The sequence below is a fragment of the Talpa occidentalis genome, unplaced genomic scaffold, assembly GCF_014898055.3.
Source record: "Talpa occidentalis isolate TD23 unplaced genomic scaffold, MPIMG_talOcc4v2.1 talOcc4.9, whole genome shotgun sequence".
NCBI classification, from domain to species: Eukaryota; Metazoa; Chordata; class Mammalia; order Eulipotyphla; family Talpidae; genus Talpa; species Talpa occidentalis.
Genome location: NW_023605305.1, coordinates 95,353,425 through 95,375,391, shown reverse-complemented (window position 1 = coordinate 95,375,391; position 21,967 = coordinate 95,353,425). Strand labels below are relative to the sequence as shown.

Genomic DNA, 21,967 nt, shown 5'->3' with positions numbered 1-21,967 from the left:
GCTTCTTTCACTGTACAAAGCTTTTTAGTTTGATGCAGTTCCATTTGTTTACTGTTCTTTTGTTTTCCTTTCCATTGGAGTGAGCCCCCGAAGTATACCAAACTCATTAAGAATGTTGTTCCTTTCCTTCCTAGTACATACTCCTTTGTGCAACTATTTGATTAATAGCTCCACTTTCACCATGCTCCTTTTTTCTCACACAATTATTACCCTTAGCACTTAGCTCAACAAATCACGTGTTGAATTAAATGAGTAACTGCAATCTGCACCAGGCATGGTGTTGTGGTTTTATGTATTTTCTCATTTAATCTCACTTGATGGCAGCTATAATTACTCTTTTTCTACAAATTAAAATTAAGGCACTGGTCTTGAGAGCTAGGAAATGATACTGGACTAGGTGGGAGATACAAAGAATTAAAACTGAACCTGCAATTAGAGCTGACAGTTTACTAAGAGCTGCATATATGTTGTAAGCGAACATATAGTCAATTACATATTATCTGTGCATTAGTACTGCCTTGTTGGTGTTTGACCTGACATATGATATTTTGACACACTAATATACTAACAAACAAGTAGAAAAACATGAGAAAGAAATTAGCGGTATCAACATTGCAAAAAGAGACTGCAGACTATAACTATTTGCAGATCTTAGACTTAAAATACCTGGAAAACTCAAGAATGACATAAAGACTACTACAAAAAGAAAAAAAAGAATTAGAGCAGAAAGGTAAAGAGTATGGAGGAAAAGATCACTTTAATATATACAACTATCAGAGTTTCTGATTTTGCGATTATTTCACAACCATAAACTAGAGACTAGAGTTAGCATCAGGCTGTTTTTTTCTTTTTAATGAACTGAATAATTCAAATGCTAGAGTTGTCAGGGATGCTTTTTCTTTTCAGAACTTTTTTTTTTTAAAAGATTTATTTATTCATGCATACAAGAACTGGAGTACAGGCCAGAGGTGTGGGGGGTGAGAGGATTCACCAGAGACAGAGTGGGGAACAGAACAGGCAGATGTACTGAATTACACTGATGAGGGGAGCAGCGGGTGAGTCAGGAGAGGTCTGCTGTGCCATGTGGGTAGCTCCCTGGCTGGGGATCAAATTTGTGCTGCGGGGCCTCCCCTGGTGGCGCAGCGGTTGAGCGTTGGGCTGCGAGGCTGCCCGCAGCCACTGCAGCACCGTTTCGTTCCCTGGCTGAGGCCCCTAACTTGGTTATTTTAAGTACAGGCACACTTCAGAAATACTGTACATTCAATTGGTTCCTCAGTGTATACAAAACTTATGTTTCCAATAATACGATAGTCTAAGTGTGCAACAGCATTATGTCTTTAAAAAAACATACCTACCTTAATTAAAAATATATTATTATTAAAAAAGGCTAACCATCATTTGAATTTCAGCCAGTTGTGATCTTTTTACAGGTGGAGAGTTTTTTTTTTTTAAGATTTATTTATTTATGCATACAAAAGCTGGGGTACAAGCCAGAGGTGCGGGGGGGATGAGAGGATTCACCAGAGACAGAGTGGGGAACAGAACAGGCAGACTGAAACACACTGCTGAGGGAAGCAGAGGGCAAGACAGGAGAGGTCTGCCTCGCCATGTGGGTTTCTCCCTGGCCGGCTGGGGATTGAACTTGTGCTGCAAAGACTGAGGATTGCTTCATAGTGCATTGCTTAACCCCTTGTGCCACCAGGGAGGCCCAAGTCTTGACTCAATACTGATGGCTACTGAGTGATCAGTGTAGTGGTTGCTGAAGGTTGGGTGACTGACAGTTTCTTAAAATGAGATGAAGATGTGGTTTGCCACATCCAATGACTCTTCCTTTCACAAAAGATTTCTCTATAGCATGCCATGCTGTTAGACAGCATTTTATCATAGGAGAGCTCCTTTCAAAATTGGAGTCAGTCCTCCCAAACTCTGCCACTGCTCTTGAAACTGAATTTAAATAATATTCTAGGACCTTTGTCCTCATTTCAGTGGTGTTCCAAAATCTTCACCAGTAGATTCCGTCTCAAAAAAAACCACCTTTGCTCATCCCTAAGAAGTCATTCCTTGGGCCTCCCCGGTGGCGAAGCAGGTTAAGCACAGCGCTGTGAAGCTGTCCACAGCCTCTGAAGCACCAGTTTGATTCCTGGCCTGCTAGGGAGAGGGCCACATGGCGCGGCAGACCTCTCCTGTCTTGCCCGCTGCTCCCCTCGGCAGCGTACTTCGGTCTTTCTGCCTGTTCTGCTCCTTGCTCTGTCTCGGGTGAGTTCTCTTACCCTCCGGCGCATCTGGACTGTACCCCAGTGCTTGTATAAATAAATAAATCTTTAAAAAAAAAGTCACTCCTTATCCACTCAAGTTTTATCATGGGATTCCAGCAAATCAGTCAGACCTTCCAGCTCTACTTCTAATTCTGTTCTCTTGTTATTTCTACCACATCTGTAGTTATTTCATCTGCCGAAGTCTTGAACCTCCCAAAGTCATCCATAAGGGCTGAACATTCAGAATGTTTTCAATTGACCTTGCCAAAATCCAGTAGAAGAATCACTATCAATGATAGCAGCCACAATCTTACAAAATATGTCTTAAATCACATGATTTGCAAGTCTAAATGACTCCTTAATCCATGGACCACAGAACGGATGCTGTGTTAGCAGGCAAGAAAACAACATGGAGCTACGTGCACTTCTCCATTAGAGCTCTTGGGTAACGAGGTATACTGCCAGTGAGCAGCAATATTCTGAAAGGAATCCTTTTTTCTGAACAGTAGGTCTGAACAATGTTTTTAAAATATTCAGTAAACTGTGCTGAAAACAGTTGTGCTACCCTCCAGGCTTTGTTGCTCCATATGTAGAGCTACAAGCACAGTAGATCTGGCATCATTCTAGGATTTTCAGAATGTTAATTGACCACTGGCTTCAACTTAGTCACAAGATGCATTAGCCTTTAACAAGAATCAGTCTATCCTTTGATATTTTGAAGCCAGGCATTGACTTCTACTCTCTATTTATTCAAGTCCTCCATGCCTTCTTTCAATACACAGCTGTCTCTTCTACATTAAAAATCTGCTATGGGGGCCTCTGTGGTGGCGCAGGCGGTTGAGCGCCGCATCGTGAAGCTGTCCACAGCCTCTGCAGCACCTGTTCGATCCCGGCCGGCCAGCAAGGGTCCCACATGGCGTGGCAGACCTCTCTTGTCTCGTCCACCTCCCTCCTCAGCACTGTATTTCAGTCAGTCTGCCTGTTCTGTTCCCCGCTCTGTCTCTGGTGAATCTTCTCACCCTCCCGCACATCTGACCTGTACCCCAGTTCTTGTATAAAAATAAAAAAATCTTAAAAAAAAAAAAATCTGCTGTCTGATAGTCATTCCTTGTATGAGCTTAGCGAGTTCTTCTGAATAACTTCCTGTCTTCAGTGGCTTATACATCAGCACTTGCTGCTTCACTTATACTGTGAAACTGTGGAAATGGACTGTTTCCTTAAACCTCATGCACCAATCTCTCTGCTAGCTTCTGTTTCTTCTCCAGTTTTCTCACCTCTCAGCCTTCACAGGATTGAAGAGAGTTAGGGCTTGCTGTGGATTAGGCTTTAGCTTAAGGGAATATTGTGGCTGGTTTGATGTTCTAGCCTGACGACTAAAACTTTCTTCTTACCAGCAATAAGGCTGTTTCAGGGCCTCCTGTGGTGGCGCAGGCAGTTGAGCGCAGCTGTCCACAGCCTGTGCAATGCTGGTTTGATCCTGGCCGGCCGGCAAGGGTCCCACATGGCGAGGCAGACCTCTCCTGTTTCGCCCGCTGCTCCCCTCAGCAGTGTATTTCATCAGTCTGCCTATTCTGTTCCCTGCTCTGTCTCTGGTGAATCGTCTCACCCTCCCGTGAATCTGGCCTGTACCCCGGTTCTTGTATAAATAAACAGTTATATATATATTTTTTGTGGGACCCTCGCTGGCGGCCGGGGAACAAACCGGCAGTGCAGAGGCTGCGGGCAGCCCCGCAGTCCAGCGCTCAACCGCTGCTCTACCAGGGGAGGCCCATAAATAAATCTTAAAAAAAAAAAAGCCTCCCCTGGTGGCGCAGCGGTTGAGCGCTGGGTTGCGAGGCTGCCCGCAGCCTCTGCAGCATCAGTTCGATCCCAGGCCACCAGCAAGGGTCCCACAAAAAATAAATAAATATAAAAAAGGCGTTTCACCTCTTATCATTCATGTGTTCACTGGAGTAGCACTTTTAATTTACTTCAAGAATGTTTCTTTTGCATTTACAATTTGACAAACTGGTGCAACAGACCTAGCTTTTTAGACCCTCTTCTTCTCAACATGCCAGTCTCAGTAAGTTTAATCATTTCTAGTTTTGGATTTCAAGTGAGAGACATGCCACTGTACTTTTCACCTGAACACTTAAAAGGTATTGTAGGGTTATTAACTGGTCTAATTTCAATATTTTTGTTAACAGGGTATAGGGAGGCCTGGGAAGAGGACAGCCAGATGGTAGAGCAGTCAGAACACACAAAACATTTATCAATTAAGTGTGCTGTCTTACACAGGTGTAAATCATGCCACCCCAAAACAATTAACCATAGTAACATCAAAGATCATTAATCACGGATCATCATAATAAAAGTTTGAAATATTGCCAAGAATAATCAGATTGTGACTCACAGAGACAAAATGAGCACAATTTGTTGCAAAAATCTTAGCAAGCAAGGCCCTTCAATTTGTGGGCCTCCCTGGTGGTGCAGTGGTTAAAGACAGTGCTATCAAGCTATAGACAGCCACTGCAGCACATGTTGGATCCCCAGCCAGTCAGGGAGCTACCCACATGGTGCAGCAGACCTCTCCTGTCTCGTCCACTGCTCCCCTCAGCAGTATATTTCAGTAGATCTGCCTGTTCTGCTCCCCACTCTCTGTGGTGAATCCTCTCACTCCCTGCACCTCTGACTTACACCCCAGTTCTTGTATGCATAAATAAATCTTTAAAAAAAAAACCTTCAATTTGTATAAAACGTAATATCTGTGAAGCACAATAAAATGTGGCATGCCTGTATTTTTATGCACAATTTCTTGTGTACAGGTCTTATCCTTTAGAAATAAAACTGAACTGACTTTACACCTACCATTTCTCATTTGTACTGAGGCAAAACACAAACATTCCTTCAAATGTGATGAATATATCTTCACTACACAAAATATTGTAATGAGATATTTTCCAGAATCTCAATCTTTTAGAGTTTCTTCAAGTTATAAGTACGTTTACATTTACGTCTCTCATTTCAAACTGCAACTAGAGTATTTTGAATATTTTATAGTTTTTGGGTTTATGAGTATCATGATTCTAGATGAGAAAACAATTAAATGGGTAGAGGTCATTAAAGATTCTGCTCACTTGAGAAAATCCAAAATGACTTAAGCTCTAGTCCTCAACTGGAAATTACCGAGATTAGAATGTAGTTACGAATTGAGACCTCAGAAGAAATACAGTGCTACTGTTATCACTTTTATTTCTCCTATCTATTTGATATCTACTTCCTACTGACCAAGTGGAGGTTCACAGAGGGGAATTAAAGAAAATAAATTAGGTGTGGGAATGAGAAGTGCTGTTGGAGAGAGGCAGATGCAACTACATAAAATTAGCAAGGTAACCTGGGTAAAAAATTTCCAAAATCAATCTATTATTTCAGAACAAGGTCCAAAATTTTGAAGAGTGATTTACAAGACTCTGTTCATCATCTTTCTAGCTTTATGTTATACCTAACCTTCAAGTCCTAGGCACCCTTGGCCTCTCAAGGCCCTAACAAATGATTGACAGAATCATCTGGGCTAGATTCTTTCAAAACAGTCTCCAACCCCAAACAGAATAAATCAATTATCTCTGGAGGAGGAAACAGGAATGTGTGTGTTGTTTAGCTTTAAAATAACCAGGATGTGTGAAGAATTTTCCACAGAAAAGTCTGCTCTGACTCGTCAGTTTAGGTACATCTACTACACATTTCCACAGCACCCCGTACTTAGCACTCCACACTTTTAATAATTTGCTCAATACTTATCCTGCAAGTTGGATGGTAAGCTCCTTCAGAGTAGGAGCACCTTGTCTGTGCTACTTACAATTTCCCCCTCCAGAGCCACCAAATTTTATCAATACTGCCATGTACCCAGTAAACTTTATCAATGGATTGGGTTCCCTTGCTCCCTAACTTCTTGGGTTCAGTCAATGGGCAGCACAAACAGATTGAAAGTGAGCTCATGGTTTTCATTCCGCCAATTTTCTCCCTGCCAGGTAACTGCAAATCCCCTAGGTTGCTCTACTGTAGGCAAGAGATCTTATCAAGTGTCCCTATGTTAAAGCTTCTTATTAGGAGTGTGATAACCTTCTTGCATAAGTACCCACGCCTGTATAAAACATGTCTTAATCAAATTCTCTCAAATGAATATATTAAATGTGCTACTTTTTACCAGGGCCCTGACCAATACAATGTCCAGTCAAAGGCATGCTAAACTCAAGATAAGGCAATCTAATCAGTGTGGCAATTCCTACAAGGCAGTACTAGACATGATGCTTTCCACCAAATAAGTCCTCCACAAATATTTGTTGACTGTATGATTGACCACAGCAGTGAAGGTTAAGAAATTGTTGGGTAAATAGATCCATTACAGGCACAAAAAGTACGTATATAGACTTTAGAGTCACTCAAACCTGGATTCAAATTTAGCTTTGCATGACAGAGAGTTAACCTTTGTTTCACATTCTATGAAATGGGAATACCACCACTTAACACACAGTTGGCTGAAAAAAAAAAAAAAAAACACCTACTGGATTGCCTGTGACACAAGTTCAAATTCTATGATCCTGCCTTTCCCAAATCAACTCTCAAAAAGAGTGATATACAGGGCCTCCCCAGTGGCGCCGTGGTTGAGCACTGGGTTGCGAAGCTGCCCGCAGCCTCTGCAGCACCGGTTCAATCCCCGGAGGGTCCCACATGGCGCGCAGACCTCTCCTGCTGCCTGCTGCTCCCCTCAGCAGTGTACTTCGGTCCTTCTGCCTGTTCTGCTCCCCGCTCTGGCTCTGGTGAATTCTCTCACCCTCCCCCGCTTCTGACTGTACCCAGTGCTTGTATAAATAAATAAATAAATCTTTTTAAAAAAGTGATATGTAAGATAGCTCAAAATCACTTAATTTACTTAACTTTCCTTTAAAATGATGTGTAAAGATAACACAGCAAGAAAAATTAATTTTGAGATGGGGAAAAAAATGAGAACTTTTAAATGATAGCAAGAATGAATCTGTAAACAAAATGCAGACAAAACTTTCCATACACTTGTTAAACATAAACCAGAAACCTGACTGTATAATTTTCCTACAGCAAATTCAAAATGGGAAATGCAAATAGTCATAAACAACTTTTTTAAAAAAGATTTATTTATGCATACAAGAGCTGGGGTACAGGCCAGAGATATGGTGGGGGAAGAGGGGAGTGAGAGGATTCACCAGAGACAGAGTGGGGAACAGAACACAGGCAGACTGTCTGAAATACACTGCTGAAGAGAGCAGCGGGTGAGACAGAAGAGGTCTGCCTCACCATGTGGGTTGCTCCCTGGCCGGCTGGGGATCGAACTCTTGCTGCAGAGCTGTGGATTGCCCCACTGGGCGGTGCTTAACCCCTTGCACCACCAGGGAGGCCCAAGAAACAACTTCTATACAACAAAAAAGCTTAGGAGAAATTTCTCCCATGGGTCTCCTAGAGAACATAGTATAGTATTGTGAGCAATATCCTAAACAAAGCCCTCATAGTAAACTGACAAATTGCTAGATTCTTTTAAAAAATTCTCACATATATGGCTGGTTTCTCAACAAAAGCAACTCGATAAATGGAATGCCATGGTAAAAAAAAAAAAAGTCAAGACTCTGAATAAAGAAAGCCCTGAATTTATATTTTAGTTTTGCCACTTACTATCAAATAGTTTGGGGCAGGATAATTAACCTCTCTGAACCCAATAAGTGAGATACACTACCTCAAATAAAGTTTTTAAAAATCATTAGATTATTCTTAGGAGCATCACAAAAAGCAACTCAATGGGAGTGGAAAGGGAATATTAAAGCAGTCCAAGTACAAAAAGTTTCCTAATGCCCTGGCTTATAAGCATAGATTTTAGAGCATAGAAAGCAATGGCTTTCAAACCTTGGTATTATCAAAATATGTAGGGTATTTATCAAAAATACAAAATCCTAGGACTCATTCCCAGAGATTCTGATTCAAGAGGTCAGCTAGGGCTTGGGAGTTTGTTTTGTTGTTACTGCCTTTAAATTCCCAAGATGATTCTAGAAATTATCCAGATTTGAGAATTGCTTGTTAACAGCAATGTTTCTGAGCCAGGGGTAAGAAACACAAGCTTCAACAAAGTCTTACAAAAACTCCAGGAAGCTGGCCATGCAACACCTCTAGAACATAAATCAGAATATCCAGGTCAAACTGGCCAAATGACCATGAGCAAACTGCAGTGAGAGCAGTTGTTAAATGGGAATATAAAACCCACAAAAGAAATCAATAACCTCTACACTTTTAGAAGTTGCATACAGGAACAGACCAAAATTTTACCTAACAAGAAACTAGATGAAAGAGAAGTAGGCTATAGACCCAGATAACAGTCTAAATACTAAAAAGAGAAAATAAAGATGTGACTTTGATTAACATAACTTTCTATCCACAGCATAAATGCATAAGTAACTGCAACATTTCTAATCTTGCATAAAGAATATTGCCATTATTCTTAGACGATTTGCCATTATTCTTAGACAAGCACTGAAAAACAGCCAAAATACCTTAGCTACAGGAATTAACTAAATTATGCATTAAGATTCAGAATTCTGAAGGCCATAAGAATTATGCAGGTTTTTATTATTTTTAAATTTCTTTTACCACCCCTTTCCTGGCCTTTCATAGCTAAAACTACTGAGATCTAACATAAAAATGCTTTAGACCTAGATAACAAGGGCTGCTGTCACAGAGGTAAGGGAAGCAAAGTGAAGTGCCAGTTAGCTAAAACTTTCCTCACAAAGGTAAAAGAATAACTAACATTTACACTTGGAGTCTAAGTTTCTCTAATTTAATGCCAAAATTAAACATCTCCTTAGTTTGAGTAGCTGACAATTTCGAGGAGAAATATCAAATTCAAGAATCTTCTTAACATTACAATTAAATATCTCCTTTTCTCAAAACAGTACAACTGCCATTAATATTGGTTGGATTCATATTTTATTAATACATACTACACCAAGGGAAATTGAGGCAAACATTATTTAAGAAATAACTAAGAAGAGGGCTTCCCTGGTGGCACAAGGGGTTAAGCACAGCACTATGAAGCTAATCCCCAGCCAGGGAGCAACCCACATGGCACAGCAGACCTCTCCTGTCTCGCCTGCTGCTCCCCTCAGCAATGTATTTCTTCAGTTACTCTGCCTATTCTGTCCCCACCCTGTCTCTGGTGAATCCTCTCACCCCCCGCCCCGCATCTCTGGCCTGTACCTCAGATCTTGTATGCATAAATAAATAAATCTTTAAAAAGGAAAAAAAAAACGGGGCCTCCCCTGGTGGCACAGCAGTTGAGCGCTGGGCTGCGAGGCTGCCCGCAGCTTCTGCAGCGCCGGTTCGTTCCCCAGCTGCAGGCAAGGGTCCCACAAAAAAACGAACTAAGATACATCTCTCCAAAGATAATACAAATTTACAATAAGCTCATGAAAAGGTGGCTCAACATCATTTGTCGTTTATCATCATTATGCAAATCAAAACCACAAGGAAATACCATTTTACATCCACCACGGTGACATAATAAAGTAGTCAGATGATACCAAGTTTTGGAAAAAATGTACAGAAATCAGAACCCTCATACATTGGTGGTAGGAATGTGAAAATGTGAAACAATTCACAATTCCTCTAAGAGTTAAACATAAAGTACCATATGATTCAACAATTCCACTGGTAAGTACTATTAATTATCATTTATCAACAGGGATATGTTCTGAGAAATGTAACGTTAGGGATTTCCTGTTGTTCAAATGTCACAGAATGTAATAACACAAATCTAGATGGCATAGCCTTCTACTCCTGGCTATATGGTATAGCCTACTGGGACCACTGTCATGTATGCAGTCCAGTGTTTACCAAGCATCATCAAGCAACACATGACTGAATGTGAACAAGGGGAATAAAAACATGTCTACATAAAAGCTTATAGAAAAATTCTCATAGCAGCATTATTCACAAGAAATAACCCAAACTTCGTTAAAGGTGGTGCCAGAGTAGAAGTGACCACAGGAACAAGAAAACATAAACCTAATAAAATGGAATATTATAAATTAGCCACAGGATGATTGTCACAGACCCATGTTAAGTGGAACTCAGATGCAAAGAACATATATGGTATGCTTTATATGAAGACATTTAAAAATCTACAAAATTAATCAAAGGCAGTAGTCAGAACAGTTGTTACATTCTGAGGAGGACATTTATCAGCAAGGCATGGCATAAAAGAAACTGCTGTATTTTGATCTTAGTGGGAGTTAGAGGAGTGTATTCTCTTTAAAATTTAATGTGCTACTGGCCTCCCTGGTGGCACAAGGGATTAAGACGCAACCTAGGAAGCTATCTGCAGCTTCTGCAGCAGGTGTTCAATCCCCAGCCAGGGAACAACCCACATGGCGCAGCAGACCTCTCCTGACTCACCTGCTGCTCCCCTCAGCAGCATATTTCAGTCAGTCTGTCTGTTCTGTTCCCCGCTCTAAATCTGGTCAGTCCTGTTCTGTTCCCCGCTCTAAATCTGGTCAGTCCTCTCACCCCCCACACACCTTTGGCCTGTACCCCAGTTATTGTATGTATAAATAAATAAATCTTAAAAATAAAAATTTAATGTGCTACATAAACATTTATACACTTTAATGTATCAATGTTGTATCTTGTTTTTTTAATAATTAAAAAAGAAATTTTCAGATTAAAAAAGTCAATTTTAATTATATTCGGCCTTGGCAAGTAATAAAAGACGTCAACTTAATTTAGTTGGTGGTCTCAAGTCCAGAAGGTTGATTTAAATGTAATAGTTTCTGTGTTTATTTAAAAGCTATTTATCATGGCTATTTCAATTACTTTGATTTTTATAATTTATACCAGAAACTCAATAAATCACCATTAGCATTTTTTAAAAATCTCTCAGAAGCACCTTAACACACTTGTACTCCCTGAAAAGCAATCTTTTATATTTTTCCAATTCATTATCAGACAACTTACATTTACATTATTTGTATGTATTTACCATCCATGGAAAGTTAATGTAACAAACTGAACATTCACTACTTTCTTAGACGTTAATGGGTAATAAAATATGCGATCACTAAAGACAATAATTTTACTCAAATAATCAAAGAAATAAGAATTCCAAACCTAAATAAAAATTTTCATACCAAAAGGCACAAGTTAGATTTCCAAATAATAGAAAGGATTCCAAAGGTTCAACAAGATGTAAAGTACATACACTGGGGGAAAAAACCTAACCCTCGTATGCAAAACATAACTTGATAATCATTATACCAATTCAATGACTCCCCCATTCAACAAATATTCCAGTGATTATATGCCTATTTCTTCTGTATAAATTAGGAATACAACAGGGATAAAAGAGATGACTTCTCACTCTCCAGAAACAACAAAATAGTAATGTGCCATAAAAAGGAAAATCTGAATCTATACATTTATGCCTTTCTAAGCTGTAATATATAATACTGACACTTCACATATTTCATGAGGTAGTGCTAGTCTCATGATTAGCTCTGTTTAAAAAACTTAAGGAAAAATTGCTCTAAAACTCCAAATTTTATTAACTAATTTGGAGTCAATAGTGACATTTTACAAAACTTTTTATTATAGATTCCTTTCTCTTGGGTTCGATACAAATTCTAAATGCTGACTCTCACATTACAAAAAGCAGTTCAGATAATCTTACAAATCCCGAGAGCAACCCCCCCTCCACGGTGTGAAAAGGGGTGGTTTCAAACAAAGAGTAAATAAAAGCTCTATAATCACAGAAGTAACACAACTATAGAAAAAGAAAAATACCAAAAAGCACAAATGACAATATTTTGTGTGTGAAAATTGGCAAATGTCAGTTTGTTTTTTCTTTATTGAGGTAACATTGGTTCACAATATGTATGATTTATTTTTTTTTTTTTTAAATCTTTTTTTTTTTTTTTATAGAGGCATGTTTTATTTATTTATTTTGTTTGTTTGTTTGTTTTGTTTATACATGCACTGGGTACAGTCAGAAGCGTGGGAGGGTGAGAGAATTCACCAGAGCCAGAGCGGGGAGCAGAGCAGGCAGAAGGACCGAAGTGCACTGCTGAGGGGAGCAGCGGGTGGGGCAGCAGGAGAGGTCTGCGCGCCATGTGGGACCCTCCTCTGGTGGCCGGGGAGCAGCCGGGGATCGAACCGGCGCCGCAGAGGCCGCGGGCAGCTTCGCAACCCAGCGCTCAACCGCTGTGCCACCGGGGAGGCCCTCACAATATGTATGATTTAAGGGAATAGGTTCACACCTCCTCAGATGCGCAAACAACATTAAAATTAGCGTAACCCCAACAGATTTTTAAGCAAAATTTGCAATTTTAAAGTATCATTCATTCTATCACTAATTAAGAAGTGCTACCTCAAAATATTCCAAAATATCTTTGTTATATGAGAAACAACTCATAAACCAGTTTATGAAAACTAGTAATTACAACAAAACTTAGGGGCCTCCCTGGTGGCGCAAGAGGTTAAGCACAGCACTGTGAAGCTGGCGCAACAGACCTCTCCTGTCTCACCTGCTGCTCCCCTCAGCCATGTATTTCAGTAGATCTGCCTGCTCTGTTCCCCACTCTGTCTCTGGTGAATCCTCTCATCCCCCCCTGCATCTCCAGCCTGTACCCCAGCTCTTTTATGCATAAATAAATCAATCTTAAAAAAAAAAAACCAAACAGCGATTAAAACCGAAATTCCGAAAGAACACCCTCAGAAAATTAGCACTGGAATTAAACCGATATGAAAGTAAAAATATTAATAGATGGGGGGGGGAACAGTACAAACACACTGCAGGAAAAACACATTTTAAAAAATACAACTGATAACAGAACCAATAACATATTATTAAAGGAAACAGCATCCTTCATATACTCTTGCAGAGGTTTACAAAAAAAAAAGCAAAGTAGGGCCGGGCCTCCTTGGCGCAAGGGGTTAAGCAACAGCACTATGAAACAATCCACAGGCTCTGCAGCAGGAGTTTGATCCCCATCCCTACCCTACCAGGAAGCAGCCCATATGGCGCAGCAGACCTCTCCTGTCTTGCTCGTTGCTCCCAGCAGCAGTGTATTTCAGTCAGTCTGCCTGTTCTGTTCCCCTCTGTCTCTGGTGAATCCTCTCACCACCCGCACCTCTGGCCTGTACCCCAGTTCCTGAATGCATAAATAAATCTTTAAAAAAAAAAAAAAGGCAAAGTAACTTTCATCTCCTAAAACCCATAGGAATTCTTCCTCCCACCACTAAAGGATGAGAAAGGAAGCAATAACCCCTTTTATTAACACAAACTAAGATTTCCTTCTGTGGGGCCTCCCCAGTGGCGCAACAGCTGAGCGCCGGGCTGTGAAGCTGCCTGTAGCCTCTGCAGCACTGGTTCGATCCCCGGCCACTGGCAAGGATCCCACATGGTGCGCAGACCTCTCCTGCCACGCCCACTGCTCCCCTCAGCAGTGTATTTCGTCACTCTGTCTGTTCTGCTCCCGGCTCTGGTGAATTCTCTCACCCTTCCGCGCTTCTGACTGTACCCGTTAGGGGGAAAAGGCGGTCCCAAAGCAAATTCCATACAGGCTTTGTGGACTCCACCCCCACAGCGAGGGTTACCAGGGGCTCCGAGGGGGTTATTTTGATGGGTTTAAGATCTAGTGGAACCCCTGGGCACCCCTATTCTTCATCTGAACCTTCTCCATAAACTTTCATTTGTCTCCTTTCCTCCACACTTGGCTCCCGATTCCTTTTACTCTGTCTATATTCCCTCCTATCTTCACCTGAGACCCTACTCTGTGCTATCACTGGTCTCCTGTCCTCTGTGCTGGGCTCTCGATTCCTTCTCCGTCCGTATTCCCTATCATCATCTGAGCCTCTACTCTGTGCTAACATCTGTCTCCTTTCCTCTGTGCTGGGCTCTCTATTTCTTCTCCGTCCGTATTTCCTATCATCATCTGAGTCTCTACTCTGTGCTAACATCTGTCTCCTTTCCTCTCTCCTTGGTTCCTGGTTCTGTGTACCCCTCCTATATTCCCTCCTGTAACCCCTACGTGAATCATCCTGTCGTGGTGTCCTCAGTGTTCTATCCTGCCTTCTGTAACCTGTTTGCCTTGTTTGTAGGGTTCCAGAGACCTCCAAAGAAGGTGAGGAAGCTTGCCTCCATTGGCAGGACTGGACAACCCGGCCAACGAAAATGCCCTGGTACCCTCGAGAAGAGGAAAGCCCAGGTGGAGTCTGATGAGACCAACTTTATACCTGAAGCATACATCGACTGGATGCCACCGGTTCGCTCTGATCCTGTATGGAATATTTCAACAAAGCCAGCTAAAATTGCTGTTAGTTATTTCTACTCTGTGATTTTATGCAAAAATAAGAAAAATGATTTAAAAGTAGATTTAGTTTGCAAACTTTTGCTTTGCTGTTAAAAGTTTGGGATCAAGGTTGAGAAAATTTGTGTTTTTACATCAGTTGAACCATTTTAAGATTTTTTTTTTTTCCTGAAATTTTTACATATCTGCTGACTTGTTTTGGCTAACGCCTCCAGATTTTTTTTTTTGCTTAAACTGATGAACTATTTTTTCCTGGAGTGGAGGACTTTTGCTTTCCACAATGGACAAATACCTGGAGAGACTGGTTTTCTTTCACACTGGAACCTGACAAAACGTTCATCTGAGACTGCATCCCAACCTCCATATATTTGATCTTCATCACCATGGAAATGGTGGCAAAAAGTGAAAGGGGGGAATTGTTAGGGGGAAAAGGCGGTCCCAAAGCAAATTCCATACAGGCTTTGTGGACTCCACCCCCACCCCAGGTCAAAGCCAAAGACACTGGGAACTCCAAATCCCATCACCACCAAAGGGAAGGTGGCTGGGACCTGAGGGTGGGGTTAAGCAGCCAGGTGGATACAAAAGGCAGACACGTGGGCTCTGGGCCAGCGCGGAGCCTCCGGCCAGCTCTGGGAGTGACTTTGGGTTTCCAGGTCGTTGGATCGGGTAGGACGCATTAAAGACTTTATTTCCCTATTTTCTCCCTGAGTTGTACATTTTCCTTATTTCCTTTCCTCTTGTAAATAAACCTTTTATTAACCCTTTTGTGTGTGTCTGTAGTAGAGTATTCATAAGTCCTTTTAAAGCGCGCGGGTGAGGACCCACAGCCAGGAACCCGTTTAATATCGGGGTTTGCTCTATAACATACCCAGTGCTTGTATAAATAAATAAATAAATCTTTTAAAAAAAAAAAAAGATTTCCTTCTGTGGATTTTAAGTGGTCTAAAAACTGAATAAATTATATGCTAATACATAACACACACACACGTGGGCACGCACACACAGCATTCAACCAAATCAACCTTTGAGCCTGGTCCCAGTCTATGCTTTATCACTATTTTCAGGCATTTTACACTCAAATTCATGTCAAAGTTAATCACTATATCCAGGTCAGTTCAGCAAACATTTATTGAAGATCCTGGAAGTGTCAGGCTCTATGCCAGGCAGTATGCTGACAGCTGAGGATATAACAATGAATTAAACAATGAATAAGCAATGAATAAGACAGAATCTCTGACCTCTAGGAACTTCTTAGAAACCCCATATGAAAAATTACTTATTCTAGAGCCCACACCAAGTATCTTTGATGTCTGATATATGCAGCCTACACGAATAGATGATATAGCCTTTGCTTCCTATAAAACAAAACCTTCATATAATCTTTTTCAACTAATTTTTAATATACTGCAGGTATGATTACATTTTCCAAAACAACTTCTTTTTTTTGCTCTTGTGCTGAAAATATTTAAACACTGAAGATTATTAGATAACATACCATACGCAGGTGTACAAAGAAGGTCCTCCATAAGATAAACCACTACTGTTCTCTTGTCCTATTTTCTGCCTGCAATCAGGGTCTGATATATAGGGAAAAGGAGGTAGAACAGGTTTTCAAGCTTCCACACAAACCTACACATTTTAGGCTGGGTGAAGGAGAAAGAATGTTTTAAGAAAAAGGGAAATGGAAATTAGGGGTTTAAAAAAGTTAAGAATGCAGTGGAGTGGATACAGGAAGTTCTCCAGCTTCCACCTTATTACAGTCAGGTCCACATGGTGGCATAAGGAGGTATCTTGGTAACACTCACCCTCTCTAACAAATGTCGTCTATAGGGGGCCTCCCTGGTAACCCAAGGGTTTAAGCACCACACGATGAAGCAAACCGTAGCCTCTGCAGCACGAGTTTGATCCCTAGTCTCTGCAGCACGAGTTTGATCCCTGATCAGCCAAGGAACAACCCACATGGCACAGCAGACCTCTCCTGCCTTGCCCGCTGCTCCCTTCAGCAGTGCATTTCAGTCAGTCTGCCTTGCCTGTTCTGTTCCCCACTGTCTCTGGTGAATCCCCCCCCCTCTCACACACACACACACACACACACTCCCTGCGCCCCCCCCCCACCGTGGTCTCTGGCCTGTGCCCCAGCCCTTGTATGCATAAAAATAGTGCCTAAGGGCCTCCCCGGTGGCGCAGCGGTTGAGCGCTGGGTTGCGAAGCGGGCCTCTGCAGCGCCGGTTCGATCCCCGGCTGCTCCCGGCCACCAAAGGAGGGTCCCACATGGCGCGCAGACCTCTCCTGCCGCCTGCTGCTCCCCTCAGCAGTGTACTTTGGTCCTTCTGCCTGCTCTGCTCCCGGCTCTGGCTCTGGTGAATTCTCTCACCCTCCCGCACTTCTGACTGTACCCAGTGCATGTATAAACAAAAACAAACAAACAAATAAATAAAACATGCCTCTATTTAAAAAAATAAATAAATAAAAAATAAATAAAAATAGTGCCTGAGGGCCTCCCTGGTGGCAGGTGGTTGAGTGCAGCACTGTGAAGCTGTCCCCAGCCTCTGCAGTGCAGGTTTGATCTCCTCTGGCCTCAGAGCAACCCACATGGCGAGCAGACCTCTCCTGTCTCACCCGCTGCTCCCCTCAGCAGTGGATTTCGTCAGTCTGCCTGTTCTGTTCCCCGCTCTGTCTCTGTTGAATCCTCTCACCCTCCCGCGCATCCGGACTGTACCCCGGCTCTTGTATAAATAATAAATCTTTAAAAAAAAATAGTGCCTGAACATCGTAAACATACACTGAGACCTGTTATCCAAATGAACTACGCCTCATTTGTTATGTATTATTATTTAAAAAAATGGGGCCTCCCCGGTGGCGCAGTGGTTGAGCGCTGGGTTGCGAAGCTGCCGGCGACCTCTGCGGCGCCGGTTCGATCCCCGGCTGCTCCCCGGCCACCTGAGGAGGGTCCCACATGGCGTGCAGACCTCTCCTGCCGCCCGCTGCTCCCCTCAGCAGTGTGCTTCGGTCTTTCTGCCTGCTCTGCTCCCCGCTCTGGCTCTGGTGAATTCTCTCACCCTCCCGCGCTTCTGACTGTACCCAGTGCATGTATAAACAAAAAAAATAAAATAAAATAAAAAAAAATAAAAAAATGTCTGTAGTACAATATTGAACATGACAGTGTCTACCAACAAAAAGGAATGTAAGCTGTATTTATACCAGGACAATTTTCCAAAGATAAAATGTACAATAAATAACTGTAAGGTGGTAGTCCCATAAGAAAGATAATTTCCAACTGTGAGTTTGAAGAAAGAGAGCTAATAGGAACTGGTCAACAGAGGACATTCTGGACAGTGATATCAATGTAGGACAGTATTTTGGGCTTAGAAAAACAGTATCACTACAATATGACTCAAGTTTCTTCACAGGAGAATGGACATTAAGTCACCACATATTGCAAAGTGCTTCCCTGTAACAAACACTATTGTTTAGGTAATTCCTACAGGCAGTCTCATGGCCTTTGAAAAAAGGAGTAAAATTCAGAGAGATAGTTTGTCAACCTTCTTAAAGTAAGTGCCCGCTAAAAAACCTGAAGTAAAACTAAAGTCAATATTAAAATATGGTCTATTACAGACTACAATGGAAACAAATTCCCTTGTTCTAGACATATTAATAATGTGACCTTAGACTTTACCAGCTATTAATATTTTCACAGTCACATCACCAAGTTATCAGGTAAATTCACAAGAACTACCTCTAGTTTAGTTCTCCCCAATCTGCAAAACTTGATTTTTGTTTCATCTTTGTAGGGGCAGGACGGGCCACTGGGCAGGTTTTCTGATCCAGCAGACCTGGTAAAGGAGGAGTCCTGGAGCCCTCAGTGGCTTTTGCAGGCTTTTATTGGGATTCATCAGGCACACGGCAGGCAGGGGCACTGGGCGGCCGGGAGGCTGGCAGGCCTCCCAGCACCCAGCAAGTCTTCACTCTGGGCTCTCCAGCCTTCTCTCACGTTCTCTCTGCTCTTTTCATGGCTCTGCTTCTCTCTCAGCTTCTCTGCCCCTTTCTCGGGTTCTGCTGGCGTCCCTGTGACGCCACCCTTAAAAGCCCGTCTTAGCCCAGGTGAATCCCATCTACCTATGCCCACACACTACTCCAGGTGCCCGCCATCAGGCATGCATTCCGGACCACAGGGTTCCGTCATCTATCCTAAAGGCGGGAGGGCAGACAAGCCTGATACTTTTACCTTACCCTACAATCTTGTTCCATCTTGAACTGTTACTTAAACCACCTTTCTACTATACCTAGAGTATAGTAGGTATAGAAGGCCTACACGGTAATGCAGTGAACTATTAACTCAATTGGGCAAAACATGCATTATCACCTACAGGCATTGTTTTAGTCAGTGAAAACAAAGGAAAAGATTAACCCAATTCCTACACATAAGGACTCAAAAGTCTAGCACACTTACAATGTACGTGTCATCTAGAAGGGAGCGTGAAGGACTGAGATTGGGGTATTACAGAAAGAATCCACTGAATCTATCATACAATGCACAGGTTTCCATTTCTTCCAAAGAGGCAGCATGAGTTGTCAGATGCACTTAATAATAGGATTAAAATAACAGTGGCTTTTAAATTATTCTCTCTTAAAACTAAAGGCAAAAATCACACAGATCATGAAACTAAGTCACAGAAAGGGTTAGAAGACCCTACATATTAAGTCAGACATTTGAAGCTATTTTCTAACTTCTAGTCTAATCACCTCATTTCCCTTTGGTAGTAAATTTTTTTTAAAATCAGATATGAATGCGATGTGCTGAACCATATTGTTTTCATATCTAGACATACACTCGCTATCCATAAACAGATTTTTTTCCTGTGAACTTTGACTCCTGAAAAAACTTAAAAAGCTTTCTCCTAATAATGCTATTTATAAAAACAAGACTTCAATCTCTGATTTCCTTAATTGTAAAAAAAAAAAGTTAATTACCAATCTGTTTTGTGCAATCATTAATTCATATTTAGATGCTTTTTGATCCTACCATTCTTCCTATAGTAATAAAGAAATCAACACACCTGAAATGCTATCTTATAATTACGTTGCATGCTAAAGAAGACAGCTGTCATCTCTTTGTCTGAATCCAGAATTGAGTCTTAAAAAGCTCATTTGGAGCACCGGAAAGCCCTTAAAGCACAGTTGAAATTTATTATCAGTTAATTCCTATCCCCTTACAACTACACAACAAAAATCTGGCACAATCCACTTAGCCTATTACTCCTAGTTATGTCCCTCTGTAATGTGGTTATTGAAATATGTAAAAACAAAAATATTTTCTATTATAAAAACGGAAAATCAAACTATACTCATCTCCTTTAATAGATGACTCTGAAATCAATCATAGAACGTGGGTGGGGGGGTGAAAATGCCTGAGAATCTAAACAAAACAGAGGTCAATTTGTATATAATTCATTTACTAAAAAATCCTACCCAGTAAAGAGCAATTAATGCTATCTAAGAAAAGAAATGGGGAGAGTCCTGAGATACCTCCTCTTGGGTGGTGTGTTTACAGACATGGCAAACCACTTGTGCAGAATGCTGCAGGAGATTCCTGGGCCGGCTGAGTACGAGCCTGATCCTCAGTCCGAGAACTCCCAATTTGTGATGTGTGAAAAATAAGAAAACATTCTGCCCTTCAATTAACCCACCTGCCTTCACTCCCATCCTAACGGCTCGTAGCTACACAGACAAAAAAAGTTCTCTTCCCTTCCCGGGGAATGATTTCAGGAGCTCCTCGTTAACAAAAGGCACGGCAAACACGCACAGGTGGGCTGGAAAGGGGAGTGGCTGAGGCCGGCAGGCTTGCGGGACAGCGCCCCCACGCCCCCTGTCCCTCCGGCACCTGGGAAATCACTGCGCCCCACACCTCCACCCTTGCGCGGCGACGCTGCGAGGAATTCCTCGCCCTCTCGCACTCCACCCGCACCTTGGCTAGGCAGCGGGCATTGTCTGGAGCCTCCCGTGCCCGAGAAAGGCAAGGAGGAAAAATGAAAGGAGCAGAGAATAAAGAACGGAAGGGAGGGAAGGATAAAGCAATTTGCTCCTCTGGGCAAAACCGGCTTCTCCATCGATCACCCGAACCCAATGCCCCGCCCGGCCCGAGGGCAGCCGCCGGACGACCCCGCGGAGCGCGGCCGGCGCGGGGCGCGGGGAGGGAAAGGGCGTGCGGCGGGGCCTGGCTGGCCGGAGGCGGCCTCGGAACAAAGCCGCCGGCTCCCCCCTACCTGGGGCGCGGGGCGGGCGCGGGCGGCGTCGCGAGGCTCCCCGCGCCGCCCCGGCCCGGCGCCGCCCTGGCCCCGGGGACTCCCCCCCGGCTGGGGGCCGCGACGGCCCCGAAACCGCCCGCGAGCGGCGCCCCTTCGGGACAATGGGCCCCCCCCCGCCTCGAGCGGGGCGCCGGGGAGGCAGCGAGGCCGGCGGCGAGGGGCGTCGGGAGCGAGGCTGAGGCTGGGGCTGAGGCGCGGGGCGGGCGCGCGAGGAAGGCGGCGGCGCGGGCGCCCGGGGGCCGCTCCCGGACGGTCCCGGCGCTCCCCCGGCCCCGCCGCCGCCGCCGGGCGCGGGAGCGCAGAGCCGCGGGCGCCCCGGCCGCGGGGTCCGCACACAAAGGGGCGCGGGGTCCCCACCCCTCGCCAGTGCCAGGGGCTGCGGCGGCCCGACGCGCTCCGGCCGCCCGACGGGCGCTCGGGCCCGCCCAGCCCGACCCCGCCGCGCGACGCCCCCCGCGACTCACCCACAGCTCCGTGCCCCAGCTCATGGCGGAACTCCCGGCGGGCGGCCGTCCAGCTGCCCGCGTCCGTCGGTCTGTCGGCGCGGCCGTCAGTCCAGGCGACCTCCCTCTGGCCAGCGGGCGGACGCGCGGCTCCGGCTCCGAAGGCACCGCCACCGCGGGGCTCCCCAGTGAGCGAGAGAGACGCGACTGAGGAGAAGCCGCCGCCGCCGCGTCCCCGCCTCCCGGAGCCGGCTGGGAGGGGGCTCGGGGGAGGGGCGCGGCGAGGGGAGGGGCGGCGCGGTGCACCCTGGGATCGGGGCGGACCCGCTCGCGCCGGGCCGCGGCCCGCAGGGTCCACTTGCGCGAAGGTGCCTCTCCCGCTGGCTCCGTTCCCGCCCGTCCCTGCCCGCTCGACTGTCCACGGCCCCGCTCGAAATTCTGTCTCCAGTGTGGAAAAGGAGAGGAGAGAAAATGCCTACCGCCCTTCTTCACCCCGAGCCCCCTCAGACGAGGCAACTCCAGTCACCCGCCCTTCCTTCCTGTTCTTACCTGCTCCACTGGGGAGAAACCTGGCTAGGAACCCTCGTCCAAATCCTTGGGTTTAGAAT

General features: G+C 44.0%; 1 protein-coding gene across 2 annotated transcripts in view; it reads right to left on the bottom strand.

Moving 5' to 3' along the window:
- FNBP1L (formin binding protein 1 like) overlaps positions 1–21,571 on the bottom strand; it is an 88,553-nt gene extending 66,982 nt beyond the window's left edge. For both annotated transcript variants that reach the window (XM_037501073.2, XM_037501074.1), the window contains exon 1: positions 21,381–21,571. In XM_037501073.2, coding sequence (XP_037356970.1) covers positions 21,381–21,404 — 24 coding nt within the window. In that variant the 5' untranslated portion in view covers positions 21,405–21,571. The remainder of the gene's footprint in view (positions 1–21,380) is intronic.
- Positions 21,572–21,967: the final 396 nt, after the last annotated feature.